Here is a 12,369-nt window from a genome sequence, read left to right as displayed (position 1 = left end):
TTCATTTGATTTAAAGTACAATAGTTAATTTAACTCCATATTAGGCTATACCGGGTAAATTCCAATTTAGGTAGCTTTTATTGTAATTTAAAAATTGTCCTTTATTTCTAGAAAATGTCAAATATGTCAAAAACCTGACATTTTCGTCATATACTTCTCTTATAAAACTCACCTTTATTTTTCTCCCAGAATCCCAAAATCAATTAATATATAGGGTGTTCCATTACAAAAAACACAACTTTGATATGTAACTTTTTTTGAGGACACCCTGTAGAACGCTCTATATTTTTAAAAAGTGGTCTGAATTAACCTACATACGCTCACAAAATTTCATTTCAATACAAACTATCGTTCTCCTTGGAGCCTCCGCGGCGTATGAGAGGCGCCACCCAGTATGTCAAAGCTACCAGCAATTTACATTTCCGATTATAGCCATAATTCTATTGACTTAAAAAATTAAACCTTCGAAAAAATCTCGTTCTTGTATACGTGTACAGTGCCATACTATACCGCTATAAGGCTTTTAAGATGAATATTTATGAAGTAAAAGTGTACGGATAGTTTTAAGAATCGAATGATATCATCAATGAATATAATCGTTTGATGATATATTCTTATTTGTTCTCTTATTAGCTTTCTGTTATTTTATCAAGGACGAGTAATTATTTTTATTTATTCTTATATTATTATTTATATTTATGGAGATTAATTTTTAGTATTATATCAGTAAGTGTTTCTTCTTATATATTTTGACAATACAGTTAAATGCCCTTAGAAAAACAGAAGGATGCATTTTATTCATAAGCTTAATATTTGTAGTTTTAAGGTAATTTTATTAAATAAAATAAATTAAAATATACAGTGCAATTTTATTATTCTGGACACATGATAATTCGGATATCCAATAGTCCGGACGAGCAATTGTTTCATTGACAGTGGTGATGAATCCTGGATTTACTCTTATGAACCCAAAAATAAACGTCAGTTGCCTTTGAGTGTTCCGAGATGAACCAAAATCGACGAAACTTATCCGTTTCTGAATTGTTTCCATAAAGATGGTGACGAAAATGATCTCAAAAGTGGGTCATTCCTCTGCAAGACCAAAGAACTGTTAGGGGTCATTCATAAATTACGTCACACGTTAACGAGGGGGGGAGGATATCATCGTAGTGTGACATAGTGTGACAAGGGAGAGGGGGGGGGGAGGCAAAAGTTTAGTGACGTAACATGTTAAAATTTAAAATAGTAAAGCACGAAATTTATATATGTAAAAAAATTTCGACTTTGATCTATATTTATTAATAATTTAGTGCTCACATTTAATAAAAATAAAGTGTGACAACCTGTGACAAGGATGGGGGGAGGGGTTCTAAAGTCCTAAAATTCGTGTGTCCTAATTTATGGATGGCCCCTTAGGGGAAAGTGGTCGAATATCGACCACCTAGGAAAAACAAATTCCAGTTCATTTAATTTTGTATATACATATGTAGAGAGCATTGCGTCAGTGAAACGTGATAACCTGCTAACTCCATTTTTACGTTAAGAGGTTTTTTATACCATTAGAAAGAGAAAAAAAACTCTATAAGTAAAGAAAGCAAATACATTTTTTCTCATTAAAGAAAATTTGCTATTTTAACTCAATAATATCTGCTAACTCCCAATGATCTGAAATAGCCACCGAAATGCTGCTATCTTCTTAATTTCCGTTACGATCACGCCAAACACACGGATTCTTATTCCTATGTTTCTTTAGTACAGTACGTCGATCCAGGGTCGCACTAGGCCAAAGGGACCCGGGTGGCAATGTAAGGAGGGGCCCGTGTGGATTTTTTTGCGTATTTTTTCGCCTTGCGTTTTGGTCAATTTTTCCCTATTATATACAGGGTGAGTGTTAAATAAGTGCAAATATTTTTAGGGGTAGTATATTTCGACCCAAGAAACACGATTATGAGATTTTTGGGGCGAAATTTCTTTTTTGAAAACATACTTTCTTTGTAATATGGCAACATAGGTAGTAGATTAAATTTACAAGAAAGAAAATCCAATGATTCTCAAAATTATAGCAAAAAATTGGAAATTTTAAAAGTGAAATAACTAAATAACTCGGTTGTTTTGGATTTATTTAAAAAAACGGAAAAGAGAAAATATTATGTTTCTTTTATCGAGATTTTCCAGCCCTGAAAATATTTGCACTTATTTAAGACTCACCCTGTAAGAAGGTGTAAGAAGCAATGAAGTTTTGTGACAGATTGTGTCGTAAACTTGTTTGAAGCTTATATCATTATTTTATTATTTTATGAGTTCTATCACATTATTTACTTCAATAATTAACCGCATCTCAAGTACTTCGATACAATAGAATTATCACTTTCATTCAAAATTAGTACAGTTGAACCAGTTTTATTTATATTTTCTGTGGTAGAATTAGAAGTAATCGCATAAACGCTTTTCTAATTATTTAAATTATTTATGTTTTTCAATGAACATATTTATCTTCATTAATTACGTATAAATAAGTTTTTTATTTCAGTTTTTTGTGTTTTTCGTCTAGACGATTAAAATTTCCAATGCATTTTATGGAATTTGTTACCCGTTTGTATTCCATGATTAATATTTTTTTTTATTTAAAAGTATAACAGCATATAGCTTTTGAAATGAAAAACATTTTAGTACTTTAATTATTTACGTTATGTTAACTTATATAAATAAATGTAATTCACCAAGTCAAATATTTGATAACATTAAAATAGTAACAATAATGATATTATAAGTAAACGAGTATACAGGGTGCTACAAATCCGGGGTACGAGCATTGGTATCTCGGAAACCGTAACAGATACGAAGATATTGGAGCAAAGTTGCCACCTGGGGAAGTCCACCAAGATGCCATCAAAAAAGTTTTAAAAATTTCAAGATTGCTGAGTTTTTTTGGAAAAAACTGATTTTTTTGACAATCAATTTTTTCCTGTTGTTACTTTTCAGAAAACCTAAAAACTAATTGCATATTCTCATAGCCACTTTATCAGGGCTATCTGACAGTATTTTTAGATTTTCAAATTAGCTGATAATTTGTGAAATACAAAGGCCAAATTTATTTTTTTTTGAATACGGACCTGCATTTTTTATTTCTTGTTTCGAAAGAACTCGGCCTTCTGAGTACATACAATGGTTTGCCACATTTTATACTTTTTTGTTTTGGGTATCTTAACAACAACAAAACTATTTAATTATTATTTAAAATAATTTTTCGACTCTTAATTTTTTTAATTTCCGATTTTTATTATTTTTTATTTTAAATAAAGTCCGACTCAGGTTTTTTAAATTATTTAATCTGATTATATTCATCGCAACAATAATCATCAGTGCTAATTATCGTTGAATAAAGAAAATCGAACCAATTAAAGGACCGAAATAAATAATATCTAGGTCAACAATTTAAAGATATTATTTTTAACTTTCTTTTATTATATTGTGAATTTGAAATCTCAGTATACGATCTAATAATAATAATAATAATAGCTCCCGTATATAGCGTTTAACGCCTTGGGAGTAGCATGGTACAGCTTACCATACTAGAGCCGTTCGGTATACCAGGAAGGTGTTACAAATTAACTATAACAGATGCGAAAGAACACCGAATTACGCGTTCAGGTTTCTGTGACCTTCAGAAAGAGTTCATAGACAATCCGCATCAATGTATAGTTTGGGCTATTATTTGTTTGGGTGAAAATAATCTGCACCAATATGTTATCGAGGCATACAAAAAGGTCCACAGACTTCGAGACATACGAAAAACCAGAGCCTGTACCTCTAAGCCACCGGGCACCTATATCTAATAATATGCATAATATTAATCGTATTTATTATAAATAAATCAACTTCTACTAAATCAACTATTTTCTAATGTTCTACATGTTCGAAAGGGTTCCCAGGGTTGCCACCCTCCCTATTGCGCAAATTTATTTTTCGTTCAATTTTATTTATAACTCTTTGAACATATTTTATTCTTATATGCATTTCCGAATGCATTTTGTACTCTTTCTATTGTAAATGCTGAAATGTATTTTGATTTCACTTTTTTTATTTCAGTGACGTCAAGCAATGCCCTCCGCCAATTGCCCCAATTTAACCATGTTGGTATCTATTATGGTTAGCGAGATACCAATGTCGTGCCCCTGGAATTTGTAGCACCCTGTATAAGTAATATCAGAATCAACAGAATCAAATCCCTCAAGTGCCAATGGGCAGGACACTTGGTAAAGAGGACGGACAACAGATGGACAACAAAAATTACAGCACGGTAACCATGAGAAATCAAGAGACCTAGAGAAAGACCAGACCTGAGATGGGACCATGATATTAGTAAATTAGTAGGGATAACTTCGACCCGCATAGCCAACGATAGATAAAAATGGGTGCAACTACAAAGAGAGTACCTAAATATGTGAGGGAGGCACATCATAATTGGGAATGGCTCATACTAATTAGCTACTAAAATATTGGATAAAAATTAGTATATTTCTATTCTGCACTTATCACCATTTTTCTATAGGTAATAAGTTATTTTTGAGTATTTGTAATCTAAACGTACCGATTTAAGATAAAAACATAGTTATTTGAAAATTCTGAGAAACACAGAAAGTCTGATAAAAAAACGAGATAAATCAAGTTATTATTTTTAATATTTCGATGATTACTTTCATTAAATTATAATTGCTTTTGTAAATTTCTTAGAAGGTAAATTTCGTCATTACAGATTTTATTGTAAAATGAAACAATAGGTATACGTGGTAACGTGGTAACGTAAAATAAAAAAAAAATAACGCAATAGACAAAGGTCTTGCTGAAATACCTTGCTTATTTACATAAACGTTTATGATTAATGTTAATATATGAAAAATAGAAAAGAATATGACACATCTCTTTAGAAATTATTTTCGGTATATGAAGGAATAAGAGCAGAATCTCCATATAGGACATATATAACATATCTAAAAGAATAATCATTTTTAAATAGCTATTGTACACATACTCGCACATACTGTACATATGAGAAAAATAATATTACATATGCAAAAGGAGAATGTCAACTTTCCTTAATTGTCCTTATAAATTATAAATTAAATTCAGCATATTTTCTTTTAAAAAAAACTTTTTTTATTTTTTTTTATTTAAAAGACAAGTCATAAACATTATTCTGCATATATGTTGAATTAATATTGAGATATCGAAGAAGGAATTCTATGGGTTACATGGTACAAGCTCTATGGTTCAAAATGTATTTATTATTCAAAAAAATATATTAGAATTAGGGTTTCAAATTTTCGAATGAGGAATTTAATTTTAAAAAATACTTAATAAAAATGCAGTCTACATACATCAAAAAGAAAATAAGAAAAGAGCTTTATTAAAATAGACAAAACAAAGTAACATTCATATTTAGTAAGTAAAAAAAATACATCTTGTCGCAAAAATAATATAGGAAATACAAAAATATAACTTTTGGATATTGACGTTCTGCTGTACAAATAAAATATAATTTTTGACAGACTAAAGTATATGCATATTTTTCATATACATTTACATTTTTTAGATTTTCGGGATTCTGGGGTTCCCGGTTTTGACCCTAATTAAAATTCATTCTTCTTCTTCTTCATGTGCCTTCTCATCATCGGAGGTTGGCGACCATCAATTGGAATTCCTCCGTGTCTTGAGCAAAACGGATAATTGCACTGGCCTCTCCTATATTAAACCACTGGCGCAAATTCCCCAATCAAGAGAACCGTTTACGCCCGATGCCTTGTCGTCCTTCAGTCTTTCCCTCAACGATCAGCTGTAGGAAACTATATTTGTTGTTCCTAAAAATATGACCAAAATATATGCTTTCCACCGTTTTATTGTAGTCAGTAGTTCTTGGTCCTTATTCATTCTTTCTAATACTTCAAAATTGTTTATTCGTTCGATCCAGGATATTTTCAACATTCGTTAGTAAAGCCACATTTCAAATGAATCCAAGCGTGACATGGTCCGTGCCTTCAACGTGCATCCGTCGACACCGTATAACAATGTAGACAGTACATAGCATTTGGTAGCTCGCCATCAAGTAATCAGATTCAGGTCTCGGTTGCAGAGAATTTTGAAAAAGGTGTTTCTGGCTATTTCAATTCTATGTTTGATTTCTTCATCAGGATCCGATTTATCATTCAGCCAGCACCTCAAGTACTGAAATCTTCTTACCCTTTCTATATTTCGATCTTCTACTTGTATCCTCATATTTTCAATATTTAGTTTGCGGATAATCATAAATTTTGTTTTGTTTATGGACCATGACTCTGACTAATACTGCTAACTCTGTCCACCAGGCACTGCAAATCTTTCTCATTGCTAGCTAGGAGCGCCGTATCGTCAGCATATCTGATGTTATTATGCAGAATTAATTGTGTGTATGCAAATTTTTTTTATTACTCTGATCGGCTGCCCTAGATGCAAGACTCTGTATAAAAAATTCATGGGTATGATAGGGGTTTTTAACAGGGTGTAAGGTGTCACCCCTTATGTTATTCAGCGCTTGTTTCAGTCAAATATCTAGTCAACAAATATATCATATTTAATTACACATTTACAACACTTTTCCGATACTAAAACTATAAAAAATTATATAGCATATATACTACAGAGAAATTTAAATCATTTTTTATTACTTTATAACCACAAAATACCGTTATACTCGTATGTTTTTAAAAAAGTATAATAGAAACTGTTAAACATTTTATTTTTATTACTTTTATATACGACATTATATGACTTCACTTGCTTGTAAGGTTCTATTAAAAATACACTTTGTTAAAATTTATAGGAATACAACAGATTTTATTATTGTTGTAAATAAATAAATTTACTTGGAAAAATGTATTCAATATATACCCTATTCGTAAGCAAAGGGTAGCGTCGCGTCGGCGTTTATATGTCTGAAGTGATGTCTATGAAGAGTGTGTATGAAGTGAATCACTACGGCGATTTAGTAAGTCAGGGAGAGTGCGAAGTATTTATTATTACACAACCACCTAATACGACGCTAGATTTCATGCGCTTGTAAAAATACTTGTTTATTTTTCTTTATTCGGTACCTACATCTTATTTTACTGAGCGTATTGACATTGACTTTTCATACACCGGTATACACACAGTAGAAAATTCAGCTTAATATTTAGATATATTCATATAATCATCATCATCATCATCATCATTTTCAGCTTATTCAACCATTTCCAACTATGGTGTAGCCTCCCTCGCATACTCTCTTTGTAGTTGGGCCCATTGTTGTCTAAGGTTGACTATGCGGACCCAAGTTATCCCTGCTAATTTCCTAATATAATGGTGCCATCTCAGGTTCGGTCTTCTTCTAGGTCTCTTAATTCCTCGTGGGTACCATGCTGTAATTTTTGTGGTCCACCTGTTGTCCGTTCTTCTTGCCAGGTGTCCTGCCCATTGCCATTTAGGGGATTTGACTCTGTGGACATCTATTACCTGGGTCTTTTGTCGTATCCACTCTATTCTTTTACGGTCTCTCTTGGTTATCCCCAGCATATTTCGTTTCATTGAGTCCATTTAAAGTATCTAGGTTTCGCATGCATCGGTCATGACTGGTAGTACACTTTGGTCGAATGTTTTCTTCTTTAGATAGAGTGGCATTCTATATTTGAATATGATTGAGTTTTGTCCATAAGTACTCCATGCTAACTTAATTCTTCTGTTGATTTATGGTAGTAGAGCTCCCGAGCTGTGTATTAGTTGTCCCAAGTATATATATATATTCTTCTAATATGTCCAGTGTTGTGTTATTTATTAGAATGTCTTTTCTTTCCACTAGTTTGTTTTACATTACTTTAGTTTTTGCTAAATTCATTTTAAGACCCACTTTATTGCTGGCTGTATTTAGTTCATTACTTTGTGCTTGTAGTTCTTCATGAATATTGGCAATTTGGATTACGTCATCAGCGAATTTTAGATGGTAAATATAGTCTCCACCTTATTTTTTAACTTTGTTGGCACACTCCAGTTGACAGAAGATTTCTTCTAATATTGTTGTAAACAGCTTTGAGGATAATGCGTCTCCCTGTCGTACTCCATTGCCAGCTGGGAACTCTGGGGTTGTTTTATATATAATTACTGTTGCTTTGGCTTCTTTCTATAAAATAAACACATTTGTATCCCATTTTAAATAAGATATACAAATTACCAAAACTTAGAAATAACAGTTCAAAAGTTCAACAAAAATCCTACACGCGTTTTTAAAAAGAAACATATAACCACGCACTATGTCATTCCAGCAAGCGAATACGACATAGAATAGGTTGCCGGACTAAACGACTGGTGTATACTGTTACACCACTCAATAGGCGTGTCGGGTTTGCCGAGCGGTTTCCGATGCAGTCGCTTTCTTTCGCATCTGTTATAGGTAATTTGTGGTAATGTGGCTAGCACTACGCTTCAACCGCCTATTATTACCTCAGGATTGTGAGAATCCCAAGTACACATTTATGGTTGAGTCGACCTAGGTACCCAAACTATTTTTATTTTAATAAAAATAGTCGGCTGATGAATTGCCGGGTGTGGGATTCGAACCCACTATCTTGAGATTGGTAGACGAGAGCCTGTACCTCTACGCCACCGGGCACCTATATCTAATAATATGCATAATATTAATCGTATTTATTATAAATAAATCAACTTCTACAAACTATTTTCTAATGTTCTACATGTTCGAAAGGGTTCCCAGGGTTGCCACCCTCCCTATTGCGCAAATTTATTTTTCGTTCAATTTTATTTATAACTCTTTAAACATATTTTATTCTTATATGCATTTCCGAATGCATTTTGTACTCTTTTTATTGCAAATGCTGAAATGTATTTTGATTTCACTTTTTTTATTTCAGTGACGTCAAGCAATGCCCTCCGCCAATTGCCCCAATTTAACCATGTTGGTATCTATTATGGTTAGCGAGATACCAATGCGCGTGCCCCGAATTTGTAGCACCCTGTATAAATAATATCAGAATCAACAGAATCAAATCCCTCAAGTGCCAATGGGCAGGACACTTGGTAAAAAGGACGGGCAACAGATGGACAACAAAAATTACAGCACGGTAACCATGAGAAATCAAGAGACCTAGAGAAAGACCAGACCTGAGATGGGACCATGATATTAGTAAATTAGTAGGGATAACTTCGACCCGCATAGCCAACGATAGATAAAAATGGGTGCAACTACAAAGAGAGTACCTAAATATGTGAGGGAGGCACATTATAATTGGGAATGGCTCATACTAATTAGCTACTAAAATATTGGATAAAAATTAGTATATTTCTATTCTGCACTTATCACCTTTTTTCTATAGGTAATAAGTTATTTTTGAGTATTTGTAATCTAAACGTACCGATTTAAGATAAAAACATAGTTATTTGAAAATTCTGAGAAACACAGAAAGTCTGATAAAAAAACGAGATAAATCAAGTTATTATTTTTTAATATTTCGATGATTACTTTCATTAAATTATAATTGCTTTTGTAAATTTCTTAGAAGGTAAATTTCGTCATTACAGATTTTATTATAAAATGAAACAATAGGTATACGTGGTAACGTAAAATAAAAAAAATAACGCAATAGACAAAGGTCTTGCTGAAATACCTTGCTTATTTACATAAACGTTTATGATTAATGTTAATATATGAAAAATAGAAAAGAATATGACACATCTCTTTAGAAATTATTTTCGGTATATGAAGGAATAAGAGCAGAATCTCCATATGGGACATATGTATATGTTAGGAGCAAACACCGATTTCGGCCAATGGACGGAAAATATGGTCAAAACGCGTTCTGGCTGTTACCATTTTGCCAATGTCCGAATTATCGCTTTCTGGCTATTTAATGAAGCCCAGAACGCGTTTTGGGCCACCTGCAATTGCCAGAACGCGTTCTGTTTTCTACTGCGATTGCCATAATGCGTCGCCGATTTTATGCGAGTCTCAGCTTGTAAACGATACCACCGGAGCTAGAGCCTAGAGCATTTAGTATTTGATCTTGTGCGGGTTAGAAAGTCGCTAGAAAGTATCATGGAGGACCTTAAATTACGTTTTAATGATGAGCTGCAAAAAGTCATAAGTGATAGCAATGATTTTTACAAGAGAAAGATACGACCAAATACTTACGGAGGTGAAGGCGGCAAAAGCTTGTAAAAGCAACGGTGATACAATATCTTCGAAACAAAGACGACGATTAAAAAGGTATGATATTTTAAAAATTGGCGAAACCGAAAAACTAATTGAAAGGAAGACAGACGAAACTGCCGAACTACGGTATTTTTGCATGACCCACGAATTGTTTGACATTATTCATTCCGGTCATGTGGGGGCAGGACATAAGAGACTACGAGGTATGTTTTTTTTCAGTTTTTTTAATGGACTCAAAATCTACAAGTGTTTTTATTTATTTTAGTTCTGGATTCTGAACTCAAGAGAAAATATTGTAATATAACACGGCAAATAATTGAAATTTAATTATTACTTTGCAAGCAATGCCAATTAAAACAGAAAGTTCTACGAAAAGGACTAGTGGTTAAGCCAATTTTGACAAATGAATGAATTCTCGCTGTCAAGTAGATTTAATTGACATGCAAAGTGAACCAGACCAAGAATTTCGTTTCATCCTAAACTATCAGGATCATTTAACAAAATTTACCGTACTACGAGCATTGAAAACAAAAACAGCTGAAGAAGTTGCCTATCATTTATTAGATATTTTCTGTTTATTGGGCGCACCTATGATTCTACAAAGCGACAATGGTAGAGAATTTGCAAACCGTATAATCAAAAATCTTGCTGAAATGTGGACCGGATTAAAGCTGGTCCATAGAAAACCTCGTCACTCGCAGAGTCAAGGGTCCGTAGAGAGATCAAATCAAGATGTAAGGGACATGCTGGTTACATGGTTAGCCGATCAACACACAACAAAATGGTCTGAGAGGTTACGATTCGTGCAAAGCAATAAAAATCGTTCAGGAATAATGAAAAGTCCTTATGAAGCTATGTTCGGTGCGCCTCAGAAAATCGGTCTCAAGGATTCGTCACTTCCTGAAGAACTTTTGTCTAACATCGAAACAGAAGAAGAGCTGCAAAAGTTGTGCGATCAGAAGAATTCAGCGAAAGTGAAGATAAACATGATGAAGATCAACGAGAGAAAAAATTTTGTACAATATGCGAAAAAGAAATTTCAGATACTTATCAATGTTCAGTTTGTTACCTACCTATTCATATCATTTGCGGAAAAACTAACGAAACAAATGGAGAGGGTGAGCAGAAAATTACATGTGACCGATGTCTACGAACTGAAAAAATAACTATTGTCCGGGACGAGGCTAAAGAAGGACTAGAGAAACAATCCGAGAAAATGATTGCCCTTTCGTATTCAAAGTTACCACCTATAGATGTAGGAAGAACTGTTATTGTACGAGTACCTGACGTTGACAGAGGTAGACTTGCCCCGAGAAATGTGTTAGCTGTTGTACTCAGTATTAACGATTCTGGACTTTATCAGCTTGGTGTGTAATAAATGTATGTGAGCTATTTAACATTATAACTTTTAATTCATTTTCAGGAACGAAAGATGAAACTTTGCAGTCGGTATACTGTCGTAATGAGTTTACTTTGGCCGACTCAAACTTTATCGACATCAACGTGTTTCTCTCCGTACAGCTTCTGGTTTAGCATCTGGATCAAAACAGGGCTTTGTACAATGTAATTGCAAGCGCTATTGCGTCGACAAGAAGTGCGCGTGTAGGGCGAAGAAAATAGTATGTAACAGTAAATGTCACAACAATAGTTCGTGTAAAAATAAGTAGATAGATAAGATGAAAATTGTTTTTTTTACCCGCGTTTAATGTTTCACGTTTCTTTTTAAAAAAATAATGTTATTTTAAGCTTTGTATGTCGTATTTACATAAACAATAAAAATATTTTTTCGCATTGACCATTGAATATTTGTGTGCTTGACTCGATCTGACAATGACGCATGCCATAATGCTTCTGGGCTGATTTGGGAGAGTCAGAATGCGTTCTGGTAAATGCAAAAGGCCCCGAACGCGTTCTGTTCTCCCTTAGACGACCGGAAAGCGATATTTCGAACATTGGCAAGTGGCTTCATTCTTTCTAATACTTCAAAATTGTTTATTCGTTCGATCCAGGATATTTTCAACATTCGTTGGTAAAGCCACATTTCAAATGAATCCAAGCATGACATGGTCCGTGCCTTCAACGTGCATCCGTCGACACCGTATAACAATGTAGACAGTACATAGCATTTGGTAGCT

The 12,369-nt window shown here is 33.4% G+C and overlaps 2 protein-coding genes across 2 annotated transcripts in view; one reads left to right on the top strand and one right to left on the bottom strand.

Annotated features, from left to right (window-relative positions):
• LOC115878556 (cytokine-inducible SH2-containing protein-like) overlaps positions 1-12,369 on the bottom strand; it is a 179,735-nt gene that overhangs the window by 76,070 nt on the left and 91,296 nt on the right. The window lies entirely within an intron of this gene.
• LOC115878589 (KRAB-A domain-containing protein 2-like) lies at positions 10,675-11,400 on the top strand. The gene has a single exon (XM_030895138.1). It carries the CDS (start codon positions 10,675-10,677, stop codon positions 11,398-11,400), a length of 726 nt encoding a protein of 241 aa, XP_030750998.1.

Source organism: Sitophilus oryzae, unplaced genomic scaffold (genome assembly GCF_002938485.1).
Source record: "Sitophilus oryzae breed Bouriz unplaced genomic scaffold, Soryzae_2.0 scaffold_1518_pilon_pilon, whole genome shotgun sequence".
NCBI lineage: Eukaryota > Metazoa > Arthropoda > Insecta > Coleoptera > Curculionidae > Sitophilus > Sitophilus oryzae.
This window is presented reverse-complemented; position numbering and strand designations above follow the sequence as displayed.